Genomic DNA, 24,250 nt, shown 5'->3' on the forward strand with positions numbered 1-24,250 from the left:
GTTGAGGTTAGAGAAAGGTGCACACGTGATGGGGAAAACACTTGGCTGTGAGTTATCACCTGGGACTATTATTTCAATGAATTTCTATTTCAGTAATTAATTTATTTAAATTTCTAACTTCAGCATCTTAATTGAGTTTATTATAGTAGTGCATAGGGCCCTGTGATGCCAGGTGCTGTATAAACACAGAGTGATAGACGGCCCCTGCCATGTAAAGGTTGCAGTCGAAACAGGCAAGACAGAATAAGGGCCGGGGAAAGGGATATAACATACAAGAAGAGTAATCACTGTGATGGGGGCAAATATGTGCCATGATTTTATTGCAGTGTGGGTGTTAGTCAGGAGGTGATTAACTAAACAGAAGAACAAAGGCGGGAGGAGGGGTAACAGGTAAGGAGGACAGAGCAGGGGAGGGGAGGACGCTAAGGTGCAGTTGTGGATTGAGGCTGAAGCTAAGAGTCTGGGGAAGGAGCAGGAAGGGCAAACAGCCAGTAGTCAGCACAAGGCAGAGCAAGACCAAGTTATCAGTGGCTGTCTGTTCTTTTTTATGCTGCTTCTCCAGCAGCTCAGCTGGCTTTCAGACTCTGGGTGGCAGTTTCAGTCCTAAAGGCTACATGGGTAGAATTATGTTAGTAATTGATACGAGCTGTTGGGTGCTCCGCACTCTTCAAAATCAGGTCACTTATTTAAGTGCGTAGGTGTGGAATCATAGAATCATAGAATATCAGGGTTGGAAGGGACCTCAGGAGGTCATCTAGTCCAACCCCCTGCTCAAAGCAGGACCAATCCCCAACTAAATCATCCCAGCCAGAGCTTTGTCAAGCCTGACCTTAAAAACCTCTAAGGAAGGAGATTCTACCACCTCCCTAGGTAACGCATTCCAGTGTTTCACCACCCTCCTAGAGAAAAAGGTTTTCCTAATATCCAACCTAAACCTCCCCCACTGCAACTTGAGACCATTACTCCTTCTCCTGTCCTCTTCTACCACTGAGAATAGTCTAGAACCATCGTCTTTGGAACCACCTCTCAGGTAGTTGAAAGCAGCTATCAAATCCCACCTCATTCTTCTCTTCTGCAGACTAAACAATTCCAGTTCCCTCAGCCTCTCCTCATGAGTCATGTGTTCCAGACCCCTAATCATTTTTGTTGCCCTTCGCTGGTCTCTCTCCAATTTTTCCACATCCTTCTTGTAGTGTGGGGCCCAAAACTGGACACAGTACTCCAGATGAAGCCTCACCAATGTCGATTAGAGGGAAACGATCATGTCCCTCGATCTGCTGGCTATGCCCCTACTTATACATCCCAAAATGCCATTGGCCTTCTTGGCAACAAGGGCACACTGTTGACTCATATCCAGCTTCTCGTCCACTGTCACCCCTAGGTCCTTTTCCGCAGAACTGCTGCTTAGCCATTCGGTCCCTAGTCTGTAGTGGTGCATTGGATTCTTCCATCCTAAGTGCAGGACCCTGCACTTATCCTTGTTGAACCTCATCAGATTTCTTTTGGCTCAATCCTCCAATTTGTCTAGGTCCCTCTGTATCCCATCCCTACCTGACACCGTATCTACCACTCCTCCTAGTTCAGTATCATCCGCAAATTTGCTGAGAGTGCAATCCACACTATCTTCCAGATCATTTATGAAGATACTGAACAAAACCGGCCCCAGGACCGACCCTTGGGGCACTCCACTTGATACCAGCTGCCAACTAGACATGGAGCTATTGATCACTACCCGTTGAGCCCGACAATCTAGCCAACTTTCTACCCACGTTATAGTGCATTCATCCAGCCCATACTTCTTTAACTTGCTGACAAGAATACTGTGGGAGACTGTGTCAAAAGCTTTGCTAAAGTCAAGAAACAATACATCCACTGCTTTCCCTTCATCCACAGAACCAGTAATCTCATCATAGAAGGCGATTAGATTAGTCAGGCATGACCTTCCCTTGGTGAATCCATGCTGACTGTTCCTGATCACTTTCCTCTCATGTAAGTGCTTCAGGATTGATTCCTTGAGAACCTGCTCCATGATTTTTCCAGGGACTGAGGTGAGGCTGACTGGCCTGTAGTTCCCAGGATCCTCCTTCTTCCCTTTTTTAAAGATAGGCACTAACATTAGCCTTTTTCCAATCGTCCGGGACTTCCCCCGTTTGCCATGAGTTTTCAAAGATAATGGCCAATGGCTCTGCAATCACAGCCGCCAACTCCCTTAGCACTCTCGGATGCAACGCATCCGGCCCCATGGACTTGTGCATGTCCAGCTTTTCTAAATAGCCCCTAACCACCTCTTTCTCCACAGAGGGCTGGCCACCTACTCCCCATGCTGTGTTGCCCAGCGCAGCAGTCTGGGAGCTGACCTTGTTTGTGAAGACAGAGGCAAAAAAAGCATTGAGTACATTAGCTTTTTCCACATCCTCTGTCACGAGGGTTGCCTCCCTCATTCAGGAAGGGGCCCACACTTTCCTTGGCTTTCTTCTTGTTGCCAGCATACCTGAAGAAACCCTTCTTGTTACTCTTGACATCTCTTGCTAACTGCAGGTCCAGGTGCGATTTGGCCCTCCTGATTTCATTCCTACATGCCCGAGCAATATTTTTATACTCTTCCCTGGTCATTTGTCCAACCTTCCACTTCTTGTAAGCTTCTTTTTTATGTTTAAGATTCGCAAGGATTTCACCATTAAGCCAAGCTGGTTGCCTGCCATATTTACTATTCTTTCGACACATCGGGATGGTTTGTCCCTGTAACCTCAATAGCGATTCCTTGAAATACAGCCTGCTCTCCTGGACTCCTTTACCCTTCATGTTGTTCTCCCAGGGGATCTTACCCATCAGTTCCCTGAGGGAGTCGAAGTCTGCTTTCCTGAAGTCCAGGGTCCGTATTCTGCTGCTTACCTTTCTTCCTTCTGTCAGGATCCTGAACTCGACCAACTCATGGTCACTGCCTCCCAGATTCCCATCCACTTTTGCTTCCCCTACTAATTGTTCCCGGTTTGTGAGCAGCAGGTCAAGAAAAGCTCTACTCCTAGTTGGCTCCTCCAGCACTTGCACCAGGAAATTGCCCCCTACATTTTCCAAAAACTTCCTGGATTGTCTATGCACCGCTATACTGCTCTACCAGCAGATATCAGGATGATTAAAGTCACCCATGAGAATCAGGGCGTGCGATCTAGTAGCTTCCGCGAGCTGCCGGAAGAAAGCCTCATCCACCTCATCCCCCTGGTCCGGTGGTCTATAGCAGACTCCCACCACTACATCACTCTTGTTGCTCACATTTCTAAACTTAATCCAGAGACACTCAGGTTTTTCTGCAGTTTCATACCAGAGCTCTGAGCAGTCATACTGCTCCCTTACATACTGTGCTACTCCCCCACCTTTTCTGCCCTGCCTGTCCTTCCTGAACAGTTTATAACCATCCATGACAGTACTCCAGTCATGTGAGTTATCCCACCAAGTCTCTGTTATTCCAATCACATCATAATTCCTTGAGATCACTAGGACCTCCAGTTCTCCCTGCTTGTTTCCAAGGCTTTGTGCATTTGTATATAGGCACTTGAGATAACCTGCTGATCGCCCCTCATTCTCAGTATGAGGTAGGAGCCCTCCCCTCACAGACGTTCCTGCCTGTGCTTCCTCCCGGTATCCCGCTTGCCCACTTACCTCAGGACTTTGGTCTCCTTCCCCCGGTGAACCTAGTTTAAAGCCCTCCTCACTAGGTTAGCCAGCCTGCTGGCAAAGATGCTCTTCCCTTTCTTCGTAAGGTGGAGCCCATCTCTGCCCAGCACTCCTCCTTCATGGAACACCATCCCATGGTCAAAGAATCCAAAGCCTTCTCTCCGACACCACCTGCGTAGCCATTCGTTGACTTCCACGATTCGATGGTCCCTACCCCGGCCTTTTCCTTTTACGGGGAGGATGGACGAGAACACCACTTGCACCTCCAACTCCTTTATCCTTCTTCCCAGAGCCATGTAGTCTGCAGTGACCCGCTCAAGGTCATTCTTGGCAGTATCATTGGTGCCCACGTGGAGAAGCAGGAAGGGGTAGCGATCCGAGGGCTTGATGAGTCTCGGCAGTCTCTCCATCACATCGTGAATCTTAGCCCCCTGGCAAGCAGCAGACTTCTCTGTTTTCCCAGTCAGGGCGGCAGATAGATGACTCAGTTCCCCTGAGGAGAGAGTCCCCGACCACCATCTCCCGCCTCCAACTTGGGGAATAACCTTAGGCACCCATGTTTTTAACCTGTTGACCTGAAAAGCACTTGCTAGGATCAGGTAGAGTGCAAGCATATGTTGCCAGCACAGAATGCCCGAGGCAAGCAACAGCAGGGTTCATTGCCTGGTATGCGTCGCGCCAATGATCACAATGGGGTGGAGAAGCAGAGAGATTTATTTGGAGCTCCAAATAGGGCGCAGGGAGGCTGAGCTGTCTCAAATCCTGCAGCAGTGCAGCAGATTCCAGTATACATTTTATACCTTTGCCTACTTCACTACACAAGCTTCTGCAACCAATTACTTGTTGCCCCGTACAATACCGTAGCCAATCAGCTAAAGCAGCCAGTTGTGTTTTTCCTCAGTAGCATTGCCTGAGTGTTGCCTTATTTGGTCCTATTTGTTACTAGTTTTTGCTAAACATTTCTGCCTTATCTGTCTGTTTCCCAGGCCGAAGCTGGCCTTGGCTAACCTGTCTGTTTGTATGCTAGCTTCCTCAGAGTTATGCAGGATCACAGAGGGTTCAAGAAGCAAAGGGGCCTAGGTTTATCTGGCCATAGAGCAGGAGGGCTTCATCGACACTTGTGGTCTTCCACCCTCCCGAGTTACCTAGTGTAGTGCCCAGTGTCCCCAACACATATACTATGATTCTTTCCGTTCTGCCAAAGTATCTCCATGTGAACCTGCAGTACCACTGCTATTCTAACACAGACAGGGACCCTCATAAGCACAGACTGATAATCACACCTCAATACAATTTAGCGCGTACAAATAGGGATCAAGATGATCCTACCAAGCTACCTTGTCATTTTGACTCCTGTGGCAACTGATGAGTTTACCTGCACCATGTAGTTCTTTCAATTTGTTTAATCTACAGGTCTGCTTTCCTTTTTTTAAAAAATCATCCTAACAGCAAGCTCAGGAGCTATGTCTTTTCATCCATTAGTCTTTAGCCTGCAGGACACAAACCAAATGGCTCTCGCTTCCTGCAGGTGGTTGTTAGAGGCTTTCACAGCCTTTGATTGCCTCTGAACCACTCCATTCCAAATTCTATTACATTTATGTAGGGCCACTTGCCTTAGTATCTGAAACTGAACTTGGGGTGTGAGGGGGAACTCATGCTTTGTTTGTGGGTAGAGCTACCATATAATTCTGCTGCCTCCTTCACTTGTGGGATTAAAAATGTCCCCTTTGTAGTGGGGGTTTAAAATGACAACCCATGTGCCTGGTCTTTCACCTCAATCTCTACAAAGCCTTTGAGACTTCCACTGCAGTAGCATGCAGTAGAGATTCGCACTTCAGTGGACTGCCTTAGATAACCCTTTTGATGCTCTGGCTCTGTTTAAACCAGCAGAGACTTGACATACATACAATTTGCCAGGTACTAAAGAATGGAAAGATGGTAAAAGTTACCTTATGTCCTTTTGGATTTTCTGATGAAACAGTCATTCTTGGGGATTGTATTGTAACTGGCTATGTACTTACTGCCAAGAGTACTATTTCGTAAATGTGTCTCACAACTGATACAGTATATGCTCTCTGTATAAAAGGAGGCTGGCTCTCCTGTTCAGACTTGATTTTATTCAGAGGCCTGTGCACAGAGCAAGTGGTGTCCTCCCTCCACCCCCATTGCCTCTCCAAGTACATTGTCTAATTTCCTAGTGACAACTTTGCAAGTAGCATTCTGATTACAGAGAGAGGATGTTTGTTCTACCACCAGCATAGGAGAAGTCAACTTTTCCGTTGGGACTGAAGACAGAGAAGTCCTGTGGGAGTGAGATGAAGTAGATCCTCAGGGTGTTCAAAGAGCAAGATGGTATAGAGTAGATCCTGACAAGTTATTATAGATCTGATGTAAAGATCTAAGAGGAAAGCTAAACAGGAGTTTTCAAAAGAGACTAAGCTCTGGAAGGGAAATGAAGAGCAAGAAATTGAGAAAAAGGAGAGACATCAGCAAAGCATAATATTAGGCAAGGGTGTGTGAGACTAGAAAAGGGTGGCTTGTCTACATGAGGGGTTTAATCCACAGCGTGATGTGCATAGTTAACGCACAATATGTAAATCACACTAATAGTGTACACACACAACGGCTGTGCCCTCTTTCAGTTCACATCATTGGGTACACATAGTGGGGGCTTACTGTGTACTAAGCGTGGGGCATTCTTGGAGAGTATCCCGTGGTCCTTTGCTTTGCTGCTGAGCAATATGCATTCTGCCATATTTCTGGCTGCACATTAGGGGATGTATAGTGGAAGCCAGTGACATTCTGGAACTTAAAGTCAGACTTAAAAAGATCCCATGATTCTGCTCTCTCCATCCCTCACTTCCTCTCTTTTTGGGCAGGCTAGCACCATTTTCAAATTACTGTCAGCCAGCATGGACCCAACAACGCACTGCACTGCTGTACTGGCAACCGGGAATATGCTGCTTGGGTTGCATTTCAGTTCTTAAAGCCAGGTGACTTTGGGTTTGGAGTTTGCCTGCTATGCCACTGAGCAGATGACTACAGTCGCGGCTTCTCCAGCAGGAGCAGTTTCAGCAGCGTGGAGGAAGGGGGACGAAGGCGAGGATGATGCTGAGCAGCTGCTAGTACAGACGCTGTTGGAGCCGCTTCACAGGGTACAGCACCATTTCTGGGCTTGGGAAACCAGCATCGACTGGTGGGAAAGGGTCATTCTGTGACCCTGGGATGACCAGCAATGGTGACGACAGAAATTCAGGATGACGAAGGTAACCTTATTTGAGATCTGTGCTGAACTAGACCTGGAGCTGCAGTGACAGCACGCCAACATGCAGTACTGGAATATTGGAAGAGAAGATTGAAGGTCTGGAGCAACAGATAACGACCCTGTGTTGCATACGAGAAACTGAGGATTTTCTGGACAAAACTCAGGATAGGCTTCTAGGGGCACAAAGCTCTAAAGATATAGAGCAGGTTGCACAGAGGAGCCAAGAGGCCAGTGAAGAAGCTTGGCAACATGTGACCTCCAGAAGAGGTAAGCGGAATGTCCGGGTTCCAGTAACACAGACACAGGTAACTAACCGCTTTCATGTTCTCTCCACAGGTACCCTTGCGGAGAGTGGACCAGATGATATGTCTGGGGCGAGAAAGCAGAAGGAGACTCCGCTGGTTGGAAGGCATGAGATGCGATGTCCTGAGGTTGGGGGTTCCACGACCACCACTTCCAAGAGGAGAAGGCGGGTGGTGGTGGTCGGGGACTCTCTCCTCTGGGGGACTGAGTCATCTATCTGCCGCCCTGACCGGGAAAACCAAGAAGTCTGCTGCTTGCCAGGGGCTAAGATTCGCGATGTGACGGAGAGACTGCCGAGACTCATCAAGCCCTCGGATCGCTACCCCTTCCTGCTTCTCCATGTGGGCACCAATGATACTGCCAAGAATGACCTTGAGCGGATCACTGCGGACTACGTGGCTCTGGGAAGAAGGATAAAGGAGTTTGAGGCGCAAGTGGTGTTCTCGTCCATCCTCCCCGTGGAAGGAAAAGGCCTGGGTAGGGACCATCGAATCGTGGAAGTCAACGAATGGCTACGCAGGTGGTGTCGGAGAGAAGGCTTTGGATTCTTTGACCATGGGATGGTGTTCCATGAAGGAGGAGTGCTGGGCAGAGACGGGCTCCATCTTACGAAGAGAGGGAAGAGCATCTTTGCCAGCAGGCTGGCTAACCTAGTGAGGAGGGCTTTAAACTAGGTTCACCGGGGGAAGGAGACCAAAGCCCTGAGGTAAGTGGGAAAGCGGGATACGGGGAGGAAGCACAGGCAGGAATGTCTGTGAGGGGAGGGCTCCTGCCTCATACTGGGAATGAGGGGCGATCAACAGGTTATCTCAAGTGCTTATATACAAATGCACAAAGCCTTGGAAACAAGCAGGGAGAACTGGAGGTCCTGGTGACGTCAAGGAACTATGATGTTGTTGGAATAACAGAGACTTGGTGGGATAACTCACATGACTGGAGTACTGTCATGGATGGTTATAAACTGTTCAGGAAGGACAGGCAGGGCAGAAAAGGTGGGGGAGTAGCACTGTATGTAAGGGAGCAGTATGACTGCTCAGAGCTCCGGTACGAAACTGTAGAAAAACCTGAGTGTCTCTGGATTAAGTTTAGAAGTGTGAGGAACAAGAGTGATGTAGTGGTGGGAGTCTGCTATAGACCACCGGACCAGGGGGATGAGGTAGATGAGGCTTTCTTCCGGCAGCTCGCGGAAGCTACTAGATCGCATGCCCTGATTCTCATGGGTGACTTTAATTTTCCTGATATCTGCTGGGAGAGCAATACAGCGGTGCATAGACAATCCAGGAAGTTTTTGGAAAGCGTAGGGGACAATTTCCTGGTGCAAGTGCTAGAGGAGCTAACTAGGGGGGGTGCTTTTCTTGACCTGCTGCTCACAAACCGGGTAGAATTAGTGGGGGAAGCAAAAGTGGATGGGAATCTGGGAGGCAGTGACCATGAGTTGGTTGAGTTCAGGATCCTGACGCAGGGAAGAAAGATAAGCAGCAGGATACGGACCCTGGACTTCAGGAAAGCAGACTTCGACTCCCTCAGGGAACGGATGGCCAGGATCCCCTGGGGGACTAACTTGAAGGGGAAAGGAGTCCAGGAGAGCTGGCTGTATTTCAAGGAATCCCTGTTGAGGTTACAGGGACAAACCATCCCAATGAGTCGAAAGAATAGTAAATATGGCAGGCGACCAGCTTGGCTTAATGGTAAAATCCTAGCGGATCTTAAACATAAAAAAGAAGCTTACAAGAAGTGGAAGGTTGGACATATGACCAGGGAAGAGTATAAAAATATTGCTTGGGCATGTAGGAATCATATCAGGAGGGCCAAATCGCACCTGGAGCTGCAGCTAGCAAGAGATGTCAAGAGTAAGAAGAAGGGTTTCTTCAGGTATGTTGGCAACAAGAAGAAAGCCAAGGAAAGTGTGGGCCCCTTACTGAATGAGGGAGGCAACCTAGTGACAGAGGATGTGGAAAAAGCTAATGTACTCAATGCTTTTTTTGCCTCTGTCTTCACTAACAAGGTCAGCTCCCAGACTGCTGCGCTGGGCATCACAAAATGGGGAAGAGATGGCCAGCCCTCTGTGGAGATAGAGGTGGTTAGGGACTATTTAGAAAAGCTGGACGTGCACAAGTCCATGGGGCCGGACAAGTTGCATCCGAGAGTGCTGAAGGAATTGGCGGCTGTTATTGCAGAGCCATTGGCCATTATCTTTGAAAACTCGTGGCAAACCGGGGAAGTCCCGGATGACTGGAAAAAGGCTAATGTAGTGCCAATCTTTAAAAAAGGGAAGAAGGAGGATCCTGGGAACTACAGGCCAGTCAGCCTCACCTCAGTCCCTGGAAAAATCATGGAGCAGGTCCTCAAAGAATCAATCCTGAAGCACTTACATGAGTGATCAGGAACAGCCAGCATGGATTCACCAAGGGAAAGTCATGCCTGACTAATCTAATCGCCTTTTATGATGAGATTACTGGTTCTGTGGATGAAGGGAAAGCAGTGGATGTATTGTTTCTTGACTTTAGCAAAGCTTTTGACACGGTCTCCCACAGTATTCTTGTCAGCAAGTTAAGGAAGTATGGGCTGGATGAATGCACTATAAGGTGGGTAGAAAGCTGGCTAGATTGTCGGGCTCAACGGGTAGTGATCAATGGCTCCATGTCTAGTTGGCAGCCGGTATCAAGTGGAGTGCCCCAAGGGTCGGTTCTAGGGCCGGTTTTGTTCACCATCCTCCAGATCATTTATGAAGATATTGTGGATTGCACTCTCAGCAAATTTGCGGATGATACTAAACTGGGAGGAGTGGTAGATACGCTGGAGGGGAGGGATAGGATACAGAAGGACCTAGACAAATTGGAGGATTGGGCCAAAAGAAATCTGATGAGGTTCAATAAGGATAAGTGCAGGGTCCTGCCCTTAGGATGGAAGAATCCAATGCACAGCTACAGACTAGGGACCGAATGGCTAGGCAGCAGTTCTGCGGAAAAGGACCTAGGGGTGACAGTGGACGAGAAGCCGGATATGAGTCAGCAGTGTGCCCTTGTTGCCAAGAAGGCCAATGGCATTTTGGGATGTATAAGTAGGGGCATAGCGAGCAGATCGAGGGATGTGATCGTTCCCCTCTATTCGACATTGGTGAGGCCTCATCTGGAGTACTGTGTCCAGTTTTGGGCCCCACACTACAAGAAGGATGTGGATAAATTGGAGAGAGTCCAGCGAAGGGCAATAAAAATGATTAGGGGTCTAGAACACATGACTTATGAGGGGGGATTTGATAGCTGCTTTCAACTACCTGAAAGGGGGTTCAAAAGAGGATGGCTCTAGACTGTTCTCAATGGTAGCAGATGACAGAACGAGGAGTAATGGTCTCAAGTTGCAGTGGGGGAGGTATAGATTGGATATTAGGAAAACCTTTTTCACTAAGAGGGTGGTGAAACACTGGAATGCGTTACCTAGGGAGGTGGTAGAATCTCCTTCCTTAGAGGTTTTTAAGGTCAGGCTTGACAAAGCCCTGGCTGGGATGATTTAACTGGGAATTGGTCCTGCTTCGAGCAGGGGGTTGGACTAGATGACCTTCTGGGGTCCCTTCCAACCCTGATATTCTATGATTCTATGATTCTATACCAGCATTGCCATCAGGAAGTTGGCCACCCCTTAGTGCTTCTTGTCATTAGCCAACCAATTCAGCTTAGGGAGATGGACTGCTGGGGCCACTGTCACATAGGTGTGTGATGCGATGCACAAGGGACTGTTGTACCAGGTTATAAAGCTGGGTAACAGGAGATTATTGATGGCTTTGCACGTATGGGGCTCCCAAACTGTATTGGGGCAGTTGCTGGGCCCCATATGGCTATCACTTGCTCCCCACACCAGGGCTCAGAGCTTATAAACAAAATGGGGTATTTCTCCCTGGTGCCCAGTTGACCACTGTGGCAGGCAGGCTTACAGACCTAAAGAGCAGGGTGGTCTGGAAGGGTTCATGATGCTAGGATCTTTTGGAACTCAACTCTATTTACATCAATGAATGAATACAGGACAGTCTGTCCCCACGATCACTATGGGCATTGATGGTGGGGAGATTGGTCTGGATATCCTGAGAGATCTGGCTGGTCCTCTGCTTCCCTGGCTAATGAAGCCATTCAGGGGGCACCTGGACAGAAGGAAAGAACTGTTTAACTATTGCCTCAGCATTGGCAGAATGACAGTGGAGAGTTTGGCCGTCTGAAAGGATGGTGGCGCTGTTTGTGGAATAAGTTGGAAGCTGCAGAAAAGTGCTTGCCAAGAATATAGCAGCATGTGCATTTTCCATAATATTTGTAGGAGAAAGCCTTCGTGATGGGTGGCAGGCTGAAGTGCAGAGACTCACTCAGCGGTTTGAGCAGCCAGCAGAGCATCCAATAGAAAGCCTATTTCTCTGACTTTGAGTCTGAGGCCTAAAAATGTGCAGCTGCACATCGCGCTGCTATCCCAGGGTGAGGGGCAGGACTGGACTGTGAGCATGACACTCTGTTATGGGTGGTAAGCAGGGACCATTGTGGCACTCCTTCCTTCATCTTGCGTCTGCACCTCTATACTTTTGTAAAAATGAAGACTTATGCAAAATTCAGACTTACTGTGTAAAATACATTGCCGAGTCTTTGTGACTGAATGTTTGTTTTTTATTATTAAACCATGACAACCAGAAAGAGGACTTTAATTAAAATGACAGTGAAACAAAGCTTTAAAGTGACACAGGACATGCCAATGGGGGGAGAGTAGGGGGGAGAATGCTCCAGTTGACAGGTGAGTCCATGCCATGCCTCCACCGCTTCTTGTTCCTGGGTCTTCTGGTTTTGAGTGTCAGGCTCAAAGTTATCAGGGACTTGGAAGAGCTGTGCTCCCAGTTGCAATTGTTCTTGTTGCTTTGAGCTTGGGCTGGGGAGGGGAATGGCCTCTGGGAGCATGGCTCCAGGAGTACGGTGGGGAACATAGCTGGCATTCCCAGTACCCTGTGTTGTCCAGGGGCTACAGAACATGGCGGGGTCTGGTTGAGGGCACTGGATTGTCTGTGTGCCCACTACCAGCTTGCACTGCAGCAGAGCACTCTGATTCTGTCTTGCCTCCTCAAGTTGCCTCTGCATCTCCCTGTCTTTCTCCACAATACCATGGTGATGCTGGCTTTGACAACTGCAACTAGCTCTGGCCTTTTCAATGCTCTCTTTGGATAGTTCTCTGGGTTTTCTCCTCTGTCACCTCAAATACAACCCCCGCCTCTCCAGTATCAATTTTTGCAGGTAGTCTGCAATGAAGTCTGCAAACGTTGCATCCTGCATTTTCTGTTTCTTCCCCCTCAGATTAGCCAGCTGCTCAGCGTTGGTAAAAGCCTTGTCCTCACAGGTCCAGAACTGCAGGTGCCGTGGCTGTGGGAACAGGACAAAACCACAAGCGGTTATTGTTCACATTACAGAGAGGCTACAATAGCATATTTTTAAACAAGCATTTATGACTTCCTGTCCCTAAGATTCTTACCAGCTGTAATGGGATGTACAAACCCCACACTGGACAATAAGGGGTTAAGGAATTGCTCTGGGCCCTGCCAGACCCACCCCACCACACCTGTAGCAAATGCACCAACTGGAGGAGGAGTTAAAAGGCAGGGGAGCAGGTCATTTGGTGTCTGTTCAGGGAAGAGAGCAGACCTGTGATCTACAGCTCCAGGAGCAAAGAGTTGAGGAAAGGCAGAATCCCTCCCTAAACAGCTACCCAGTGGTCCCTCCCTGAGGTGAAGGGAGGACCTGCTGCAGAGACAGCCTGAGAGCATTCTCCTTTCCCTTTCATACGAACTCTGGACTTGGTTAATCCCCCTTTATTTTTGTTCAAACTACCCCAGCAGGGTAAAGCCCTTGGCCTAGGATGGCCCAGGAGGCGGGTCCATTCTGCTGGCAGAGGCAGTTGCTGCCAGAGAGGGTGCCTTTTGGTAAGCAGACATCCCTCATTCACGCCACCTAAACCCACACAGCGATTTTTGGGACAATCATGGGGGGCGTGGGATGTGCTAGAAAGTGTCTCAGGTTGGGATGCCTTGCAATGACAGCTCTCAAAGGCCCTGGGTTGGAGCCTGGTGGAGTGGAAGGGCCCAGGCTTCCCTACCAACAACCCCCCTTGTACGTCACAGGCCATTGTGCCTTGGAGGCTGTGGGGCTTGGGAATTATGTTCCCAGTTCGGTTTTGCTGTGCCTTGGAGGTGCTTATGTGGTACAGGCTAGGTTAGTGGGGGTCATCTGGGGACGAGCTGGGTAGTGATCCCCTCCACAGTGCTTCAAGCTGCCCCGGCGCTCTGTGACGTTACCCTGAGGTGGGTGCCTAGGGGGCAGCCAATGGCCTTATTCAAAAAGGCAAAGGGCAGACCAGTGAGACAGGCTGTGAAGTTATTCACCAAGATGGTTCCCCCATAAGTGCAGCAGGAGCGGAAGGGAATTGCGAGCTGTACCGAGGACCATGACCTCACAGCGTCAGACCTAAATTGAGCAATTCCTCCATTGTAGATGCTGCTTTATCTCCGCTGCAGATATACTGAAACTGCAGAGAGACACTGATTGGTTTCTGTACTGACTGTTTGATGCATGAACTGCTCCCAGTCTGTCTCTGTGTAAGCCTGCAAAAAGCTATTCAGAGTTGTTCAGCTTGGTTATCCCTAAGGTTTTCCTATATGAATGCCTATTACAGGCCATTTATGCCTCAAATGGCAGCTGTATGACGTGCAGAGCCCACACCTACCTCATGTAAACTAAGAACACTAACCAAACTTCTTTTCCTAGAACCACTGTCTCAAACTGCTGAATTTTGCACAACTGAATGTTTTCATTATTCAAATATGCTGAGTAAGGGGAGGGGAAGTGGGGTACAAGTTGCAGCTGCTCCATGCTGCCGACAGTTATTCTGAGCAGGCAAATGGGGTTTGGGGGATGTTCACTAGGCTGGACAGATGCAGGGAGAGAAAAGGAATTGGGTAGAGTAGTATGTGCCCTCCATGGCGTGGCTTGAAAACAGTCAGTCAGGGCTTTAGCATGAGTCAGAAGTCAACTGCCTGGCCAGGACAGACGCCATTCTGAAAAAGTGTATCAGGTGTTGTGGAGGTGTAGTGCGTGGGTGGATGGCAGGAGAGAGGTGGGGGCTGAGAACTTGGAAAAGCTCTTAGCTTTTATGGAGCATGTGGCACCCAGAACAGAAGCTAGCACAGCAGTACAGTATAATAAATTGTAAAAATAAATACTTAACATACTGACATTCTCTCCAAATGATCTGCCTCCTCAGTCCTGGCCTGGGTTTCTGGCTGGAGATTGGGCTTGCTTTCTACATGGCTGCCCTGAGAGAGAGCTCTTCGCTGTCTTTCTCCTCCAATGACTCTTGCTTCTCGTCCTCAGGGAGTTTGGAAGGGGGGCAACAGGGTCCATAATGCTTGGTAGTGGTGTTATTGTTCAAAATCCTGTCCATCTCCTCAAAAAAAAAATGGAGAGAGTACACTTTCACTTCCACACCATTCCCTGGTTTTAACGTAAGTCCTGAGTTACTAGAGCTACTGGTGCAGGAAGTGAAACCAGATATTCTAGGGATAACAGAAACATGGTGGAATAGTCGTCATGACTGGACTACAGCTATTGAAGGTTATGTGCTGTTTAGGAAAGACAGAAATAAAGGTAAAGGTGGTGGAGTAGCACTGTAGATCAATGATGAGATAGAATGTAAAGAAATAAGAAGCGATGGAATGGATAAGACAGAGTCCGTCTGGGCAAAAATTACATTGGGGAAGAAAACTACTAGAGCCTCCCCTGGGATAGTGCTTGGGGTGTGCTATAGACCGCCGGGATCTAATTTGGATATGGATAGAGCCCTCTTTAATGTTTTTAATGAAGTAAATACTGATGGACATTGCTTGATAATGGGAGACTTTAACTTCACAGATATAGACTGGAGGACAAGTGCTAGTAATAATAATAGGGCTCAGATTTTCCTAGATGCAATAGCTGATGGATTCCTTCCTCAAGTAGTTACTGAACTGACAAGAGGGGACGCCATTATAGATTTGGTTTTGGTGAGTAGTGAGGACCTCATAGAAGAAATGGTTGTAGGGGACAACCTTGGTTCAAGTGATCATGAGCTAATTCAGTTCAAACTGAATGGAAGGATAAACAAAAATAAATCTGTGACTAGGGTTTTTGATTTCAAAAGGGCTGACTTTCAAAAATTAAGGAAATTAGTTAGGGAAGTGGATTGGACTGAAGAATTTATGGATCTAAAGGCAGAGGAGGCCTGGGATTACTTCAAGTCAAAGCTGCAGAAGCTATCGGAAGCCTGCATCCCAAGAAAGGGGAAAAAATTCATAGGCAGGAGTTGTAGACCAAGCTGGATGAGCAAGCATCTTGGAGAGGTGATTAAGAAAAAGCAGAAAGCATACAGGGAGTGGAAGATGGGAGGGATCAGCAAGGAAAGCTATCTTATTGAGGCCAGAAGATGTAGGGATAAAGTGAGAGAGCCTAAAAGTCTAGTAGATTTGGACCTTGCAAAGGGAATTAAAACCAATAGTAAAAGGTTCTATAGCCATATAAATAAGAAGAAAACAAAGAAAGAAGAAGTGGGATCGCTAAACACTGAGGATGGAGTGGAGGTTAAGGATAATCTAGGCATGGCCCAATATCTAAACAAATACATTGCCTCAGTCTTTAATAAAGCTAATGAGGATCTTAGGGATACTGGTAGCATGAGAAATGGGAATGAGGATATGGAGGTAGATATTACCATATCTGAGGTAGAAGTGAAACTCGAACAGCTTAATGAGACTACATAGGGGGCCCAGATAATCTTCATCCAAGATTAAAGGAATTAGCACATGAAATTGCAAGCCCATTAGCAAAAATTTTTAATTAATCTGTAAACTCAAAGGTTGTACTGTATGACTGGAGAATTGCTAACATAGTTCCTATTTTTAAGAAAGGAAATAAAAGTGATCTGGGTAATTACAGATCTGTAAATTTGACATCTGTAGTATGCAAGGTCTTGGAAAAGATTTTGAAGGAGAAAGTAGTTAAGGAAATTGAGGTCAATGGTACATGGGACAAAATACAACATGGTTTTACAAAAGGTAGATCGTGTCAAACCAACCTGATCTCCTTCTTTGAGAAAGTAACAGATTTTTTAGATAAAGGAAACGCAGTGGATCTAATTTACTTTGATTTCAGTAAGGCATTTGATACGGTGCCACATGGGGAATTATTAGTTAAATGGGAAAAGATGGGGATCGATATGAAAATTGAAAGGTGGATAAGGAATTGGTTAAAAGGGAGACTACAGCGGGTCATACTGAAAGGTGAACTGTCAGACTGGAGGGAGGTTACTAGTGGAGTTCCTCAGGGATCGGTTTTGGGTCCAGTCTTATTTAATCTTTTTATTACTGACCTTGGCAAAAAAAGTGGGAGTGTGCTAATAAAGTTGGCGGATGATACAAAGCTGGGAGGTATTGCCAATTTAGAGAAGGACCGGGATATCATACAGGAGGATCTGGATGACCTTGTAAACTAGAGTAATAGAAATAGGATGAAATTTAATAGTGAGAAGTGTAAGGTCATGCATTTAGGGATTAATAACAAGAATTTTAGTTATAAGCTGGGGACGCATCAATTAGAAGTAATGGAGGAGGAGAAGGACCTTGGAGTATTGGTTGACCACAGGATGACTATGAGCTGCCAATGTGATATGGCCGTGAAAAAAGTTAATGTGGTCTTGGGATGCATCTGGTGAGGTATTTCCAGTAGAGATAAGGAGGTGTTAGTACCGTTATACAAGGCACTGGTGAGACCTCATCTGGAATACTGTGTGCAGTTCTGGTCATCTCCCAGTTTGAATTCATCCTTCTTAAACATGGAACAGGTACAGAGAAGGGCTACTAGGATGATCCAAGGAATGGAAAACCTGTCTTACGAAAGGAGACTCAAGGAGCTTGGCATGTTTAGCCTAAACAAAAGAAGGTTGAGGGGAGATATGATTGCTTTCTATAAATATATCAGAGGGATAAATACCGGAGAGCGAGAGGAATTATTCAAGCTCAGTACCAATGTGGACACAAGAACAAATGGATATAAACTGGCCATCAGGAAGTTTAGACTTGAAATTAGATGAAGGTTTCTAACCATCAGAGAAGTGAAGTTGTGGAATAGCCTTCCAAGAGAAGCAGTGGGGGCAAAAGTCCTATCTGGCTTCAAGATTAAACTCGATAAGTTTATGGAGGAGATGGTATGATGGGATAACATGATTTTGGCAATTAATTGATCTTTAACTATTCATGGTAAATAGGCCCAGTGGCCTGTGATGGGATGTTAGATGTGGTGGGATCTGAGTTATTACAGAAATTCTTTCCTGGGTATCTGGCTGGTGAATCTTGCCCACATACTCAGGGTTTCAGCTGATCGCCATATTTGGGGTCGGGAAGGAATTTTCCTCCAGGGCAGATTGGAAGAGGCCCCAGGGGTTTTTCGCCTTCCTCTGTAGCATGGGGCATAGGTCACTTGCTGGAGGATTCTCTGCACCTTGAAGTCTTTAAACCACGATTGGAGGACTTCAATAGCTCAGACATAGGTGAGAGGTTTATTGCAGGAGTGGGTGGGTGAGATTCTGTGGCCTGCATTGTGCAGGAGGTCAGACTAGATGATCATAATGGTCCCTTCTGACCTTAATATCTATGAGTTCTTTGCTCTTTCTTCAACACTGGACAGTGTCCCAGTTGTGGCCCCCTGGCAGACATCTACTTAGCAATGGTCACAAAAAAGATCTTTATTCTGCAGGGCTGTGCACAAGATCTTGCTGCACCCATGCTTTCCCTCAGCTGGCAATGAGATCCAGGATCTCAGCATGACTCTAAGCAGCTAAAGGCATGTTGTAGACTTTTGGAGTAATATCACAGCAATGGAGATACAGCTAAATCCAGGAGCAAATGGGCAAAATCAGGCCCTGCCTCACTTTTTAAATGAGAGAGGGAATATCTAGTCAATTTGATGGCAGAGCAGCAGAGTCACAGACAGGTCATTAACACATAGTAGCTGGAGGACTGCCAAAGCAATGCATGGCTGCATTGTATGCACATGAATACAGAAAACTAATTCAATTCACATTAAGCACACTTTGGAATCTTCTTTCAATGTGGTGGGCTAACTGCTGGCTATTTCTTCTAGCCTTTTCTTTCCTAATTCCATTCTCTACAGGCCAGGTAGTGTCCAGGGAATTGGGTGCTGCTACCTTCCTTCCCATCTGGAGAGCAGCTGAGCTGTCGCTTGACCAGACTCAGCTTTGCCCAGATTTCTCTGCCCTTGCGCCTTTTCCCCACCCTCACTTGCCCCATGCCCAGCACATCCCTCTCCTTCGCTTGCCACTGTTAACTAACAAATGCTGGGCAAGTGGCAGGACTTCCTGATGGGCTAGGCACCAACCATGTCCCAAAGGCACGTGCAGCTGACTAGCCCTAGGCCCAGGCTGTGCAGGCCTTAGCCTAGATAGCCACACCCATGGCCCGTGACTTTGGCCATGCAGCCGCTCATGGACCAGGAGCGAACACCAGTGACTCCTCCCAGTCCCTACAAGACCGCTGGGCAAGATTGCGGGGAGGGGGCAACGCGGATTGATCCCTGCGCCGCTCCATAGAGCAGGGGGCTGTGGAAGGGGCTTCTGGGAGTTGTAGTTTTCTGAGCTGCTCTTCCGGGCTCGGGCCGGTTTAGCGCTGAGGTTTGTTTGTTTTGCAGGCGGAGAGTGCCGGTTGGTTAGTCACTAGCCAATCGCAGCGCTGGCTGAGCAGAGCCTGGGCCGCTGATAGGGCGGTGTTCCACCCCCTGCCCCTAAACCGGACGGGCTCGGAGCGCTGCTGTTGCACTGGGGCTACCTCCTAGCTCGAGGATGCGGCTGCGCTCGGGGGTCTTCGCCGCCGGCTGCCTCCTGGTGCAGGCGCTCGGGGTGGGGCTGTTCCTCCGGGGCTTCTTCCCGGTGCCCGTGAGATCCCTGCCCTGGAGAGAGGCCCGCGGGGTTCCGCCCGCTGAGCCGCCCCAGCCCGGCGCAGGTAACCCTCCGTCCCGCGCCCGGCCCAGGTACCCCCCCCATCCCGGGTAACCGCCTCAGCCCCCTCCGTCCCCCGCCCGGCCCAGGTACCCCCCCATCCCGGGTAACCGCCTCAGCCCCCACCGCCCCCTCCGTCCCGCGCCCGGCCCAGGTACCCCCCCCATCCCGGGTAACCGCCTCAGCCCCCTCCGTCCCCCGCCCGGCCCAGGTACCCCCCCATCCCGGGTAACCGCCTCAGCCCCCACCGCCCCCTCCGTCCCGCGCCCGGCCCAGGTACCCCCCCCATCCCGGGTAACCGCCTCAGCCCCCTCCGTCCCCCGCCCGGCCCAGGTACCCCCCCATCCCGGGTAACCGCCTCAGCCCCCACCGCCCCCTCCGTCCCGCGCCCGGCCCAGGTACCCCCCCCATCCCGGGTAACCGCCTCAGCCCCCTCCGTCCCCCGCCCGGCCCAGGTACCCCCCCATCCCGGGTAACCGCCTCAGCCCCCACCGCCCCCTCCGTCCCGCGCCCGGCCCAGGTACCCCCCCATCCCGGGTAACCGCCTCAGCCCCCTCCGTCCCCCGCCCGGCCCAGGTACCCCCCCATCCCGGGTAACCGCCTCAGCCCCCACCGCCCCCTCCGTCCCGCGCCCGGCCCAGGTACCCCCCCCATCCCGGGTAACCGCCTCAGCCCCCTCCGTCCCCCGCCCGGCCCAGGTACCCCCCCATCCCGGGTAACCGCCTCAGCCCCCACCGCCCCCTCCGTCCCGCGCCCGGCCCAGGTACCCCCCCCATCCCGGGTAACCGCCTCAGCCCCCTCCGTCCCCCGCCCGGCCCAGGTACCCCCCCCCATCCCGGGTAACCGCCTCAGCCCCCACCGCCCCCTCTGTCCCGCGCCCGGCCCAGGTACCCCCCCATCCCGGGTAACCGCCTCAGCCCCCACCGCCCCCTCCGTCCCCCGCCCGGCCCAGGTACCCCCCCCATCCCGGGTAACCGCCTCAGCCCCCACCGCCCCCTCCGTCCCCCGCCCGGCCCAGGTACCCCCCCATCCCAGGTAACCGCCTCAGCCCCCTTCGTCCCCCGCCCGGCCCAGGTACCCCCCCCATCCCGGGTAACCGCCTCAGCCCCCACCGCCCCCTCTGTCCCGCGCCCGGCCCAGGTACCCCCCCCATCCCGGGTAACCGCCTCAGCCCCCACCGCCCCCTCTGTCCCGCGCCCGGCCCAGGTACCCCCCCCCATCCCGGGTAACCGCCTCAGCCCCCACCGCCCCCTCCGTCCCCCGCCCGGCCCAGGTACCCCCCCCATCCCGGGTAACCGCCTCAGCCCCCACCGCCCCCTCCGTCCCCCGCCCGGCCCAGGTACCCCCCCCATCCCGGGTAACCGCCTCAGCCCCCACCGCCCCCTCTGTCCCGCGCCCGGCCCAGGTACCCCCCCCATCCTGGGTAACCGCCTCAGCCCCCACCGCCCCCTCTGTCCCGCGCCCGGCCCAGGTACCCCCCCCATCCCGGGTAACCGCCTCAGCCCCCACCGCCCCCTCCGTCCCCCGCCCGGCCCAGGTACCCGCCCCATCCCGGGTAACCGCCTCAGCCCCCACCGCCCCCTCCGTCCCCCGCCCGGCCCAGGTACCCCCCCATCCCGGGTAACCGCCTCAGCCCCCACCGCCCCCTCCGTCCCGCGCCCGGCCCAGGTACCCCCCCCATCCCGGGTAACCGCCTCAGCCCCCTCCGTCCCCCGCCCGGCCCAGGTACCCCCCCATCCCGGGTAACCGCCTCAGCCCCCACCGCCCCCTCCGTCCCGCGCCCGGCCCAGGTACCCCCCCCATCCCGGGTAACCGCCTCAGCCCCCTCCGTCCCCCGCCCGGCCCAGGTACCCCCCCATCCCGGGTAACCGCCTCAGCCCCCACCGCCCCCTCCGTCCCGCGCCCGGCCCAGGTACCCCCCCCATCCCGGGTAACCGCCTCAGCCCCCTCCGTCCCCCGCCCGGCCCAGGTACCCCCCCCCATCCCGGGTAACCGCCTCAGCCCCCACCGCCCCCTCTGTCCCGCGCCCGGCCCAGGTACCCCCCCATCCCGGGTAACCGCCTCAGCCCCCACCGCCCCCTCCGTCCCCCGCCCGGCCCAGGTACCCCCCCCATCCCGGGTAACCGCCTCAGCCCCCACCGCCCCCTCCGTCCCCCGCCCGGCCCAGGTACCCCCCCATCCCAGGTAACCGCCTCAGCCCCCTTCGTCCCCCGCCCGGCCCAGGTACCCCCCCCATCCCGGGTAACCGCCTCAGCCCCCACCGCCCCCTCTGTCCCGCGCCCGGCCCAGGTACCCCCCCCATCCCGGGTAACCGCCTCAGCCCCCACCGCCCCCTCTGTCCCGCGCCCGGCCCAGGTACCCCCCCCCATCCCGGGTAACCGCCTCAGCCCCCACCGCCCCCTCCGTCCCCCGCCCGGCCCAGGTACCCCCCCCATCCCGGGTAACCGCCTCAGCCCCCACCGCCCCCTCCGTCCCCCGCCCGGCCCAGGTACCCCCCCCATCCCGGGTAACCGCCTCAGCCCCCACCGCCCCCTCTGTCCCGCGCCCGGCCCAGGTACCCCCCCCATCCTGGGTAACCGCCTCAGCCCCCACCGCCCCCTCTGTCCCGCGCCCGGCCCAGGTACCCCCCCCATCCCGGGTAACCGCCTCAGCCCCCACCGCCCCCTCCGTCCCCCGCCCGGCCCAGGTACCCGCCCCATCCCGGGTAACCGCCTCAGCCCCCACCGCCCCCTCCGTCCCCCGCCCGGCCCAGGTACCCCCCCATCCCGGGTAACCGCCTCAGCCCCCACCGCCCCCTCCGTCCCGCGCCCGGCCCAGGTACCCCCCCCATCCCGGGTAACCGCCTCAGCCCCCTCCGTCCCCCGCCCGGCCCAGGTACCCCCCCATCCCGGGTAACCGCCTCAGCCCCCACCGCCCCCTCCGTCCCGCGCCCGGCCCAGGTACCCCCCCCATCCCGGGTAACCGCCTCAGCCCCCTCCGTCCCCCGCCCGGCCCAGGTACCCCCCCCCATCCCGGGTAACCGCCTCAGCCCCCACCGCCCCCTCCGTCCCCCGCCCGGCCCAGGTACCCCCCCCATCCCGGGTAACCGCCTCAGCCCCCTCCGTCCCCCGCCCGGCCCAGGTACCCCCCCCATCCCGGGTAACCGCCTCAGCCCCCACCGCCCCCTCTGTCCCGCGCCCGGCCCAGATACCCCCCCCATCCCGGGTAACCGCCTCAGCCCCCACCGCCCCCTCTGTCCCGCGCCCGGCCCAGGTACCCCCCCCATCCCGGGTAACCGCCTCAGCCCCCACCGCCCCCTCCGTCCCCCGCCCGGCCCAGGTACCCCCCCATCCCGGGTAACCGCCTCAGCCCCCTCCGTCCCCCGCCCGGCCCAGGTACCCCCCCCATCCCGGGTAACCGCCTCAGCCCCCTCCGTCCCCCGCCCGGCCCAGGTACCCCCCCCATCCCGGGTAACCGCCTCAGCCCCCACCGCCCCCTCCGTCCCCCGCCCGGCCCAGGTACACCCCCCATCCCGGGTAACCGCCTTAGCCCCCACCGCCCCCTCCGTCCCCCGCCCGGCCCAGGTACACCTCCCAGCCCCCACCGTCCCTCGCTCGGCCCAGGTACCAGCCCCCCCCATCCCGGGTAACCGCCATCACCTGGCCCAGGTAACCCCCAGCCCCGGCCCGGGCAATCGCTTCCAGCTCGGCTAACCGACCCCAGCCCCCACCGTCCGTACCGCGTCCCCCCCCATCCCGGGTAACCGCCACCACCTGGCCCAGGTAACCCACCGCCCCCAGCCCCGGCCCGGGTAATCGTTTCCAACTCTGCTAACTGACCCCAGCTCCCACCGTCCTCTCTGTCCTCTGCCCGGCCCAGGTACCCCATCCCGGGTAACCGCCACCACCTGGCCCGGGTAACCGCCACCACCTGGCCCGGGTAACCCACCGCCCCCAGTCCTGGCCTGGGTAATCGCTTCCAGCTCTGCTAACCGACCCTAGCCCTCTCCGTCCCCCGCCCAACCCAGGTAAACACCCCCCCACACTATTCTCTTCTTCCCCTCTTCGGCCCAGGTAACTCTTTTCCTCCCTCCCATCCGGCTCAGCCCGGGTTATGGTCCTCCCACCCTCCGCCCTCTTCTTCCCCGCCTGGCCCGGTTACCGCCCCCAGCCCTGTCCAGGTAACCAGCCCCAACTGTCCTCTCCTTCCTCTGCTGGGCCCAGCAGCTCTTTTCTCTTTTCCCCTTTCCCCCTCCCCCCAAATCGCTGACTTCGCCCGGCCTGGGTAACCCGCCCCCGCTGTCCTCTCCTTCCCTGGCCTGGGTCAGGTAATTTGCTGGCCCATTCTCCACCTGGCTTGGGTATCCGGCCTGCCCCTTCCCCCAGCTGGCCTAAGTAACCTGGACCTCCCTCCCCTCCCCCATCTCCCGCTTGGCCTGGGTAACCCTTGGTCCCTCCTTCCCCTGCCTGGCCAGGTAATCACCCCTAGCTAGGTATAATCCCCTCCTCTGCCTGCCACTGTCTTACCCGTTCAGTCCTTCCACTATCCTGTCTAGGTAAGCAGCCCATTCCCCCCTTCTTCTTTCTCTGGTCTGGTCCAGTCCAGGTGACTGGTTCCCCCCAACCCTCTTTTTTCTCCTGGCCTTGCCTAGGTAGTCAGTACATCTTCCACTCCGCCTACCCCTGCTTGGCCCACGTAACCAGCCCCTGTCCCACTTCCCAATCCCCAGCCCAGGTAACCTGCATAGGTAACCGTGCCCCCATCCCCTGCCTTGCTGGGCCCTTGCTCACTTTTTCTTCTTGACAAACCTTGTCAGATCTAATTATTGAAAGCAAGAAAATCCTGAGGTGCATCATTAGCATGTGCACATGGAGAGCCTGCCCTCGCTCCTTGCACTATTTTTGTACATGGATCACATTCACCCATGTTCATTTGAGACGTTAATTCCTTTCCATCACAGGCTCCCTATGTTTGCCA

At 53.3% G+C, this 24,250-nt stretch overlaps 1 protein-coding gene across 6 annotated transcripts in view; it reads left to right on the top strand.

Moving 5' to 3' along the window:
• The first annotated feature begins 19,086 nt into the window (after positions 1-19,086).
• PIGG (phosphatidylinositol glycan anchor biosynthesis class G (EMM blood group)) overlaps positions 19,087-24,250 on the top strand; it is a 164,241-nt gene continuing 159,077 nt past the window's right edge. For all 6 annotated transcript variants that reach the window (XR_014711656.1, XM_084628287.1, XM_084628290.1 and 3 more), the window contains exon 1: positions 19,087-19,298. Coding sequence is in view for 5 of the 6 variants with exons in the window: in XM_084628287.1 (XP_084484413.1) it covers positions 19,139-19,298 (160 nt within the window). In the remaining variant the exon portion in view is untranslated. The remainder of the gene's footprint in view (positions 19,299-24,250) is intronic.

This window comes from Lepidochelys olivacea (assembly GCF_965140295.1).
Source record: "Lepidochelys olivacea isolate rLepOli2 genome assembly, chromosome: 5".
Lineage (NCBI taxonomy): Eukaryota > Metazoa > Chordata > Testudines > Cheloniidae > Lepidochelys > Lepidochelys olivacea.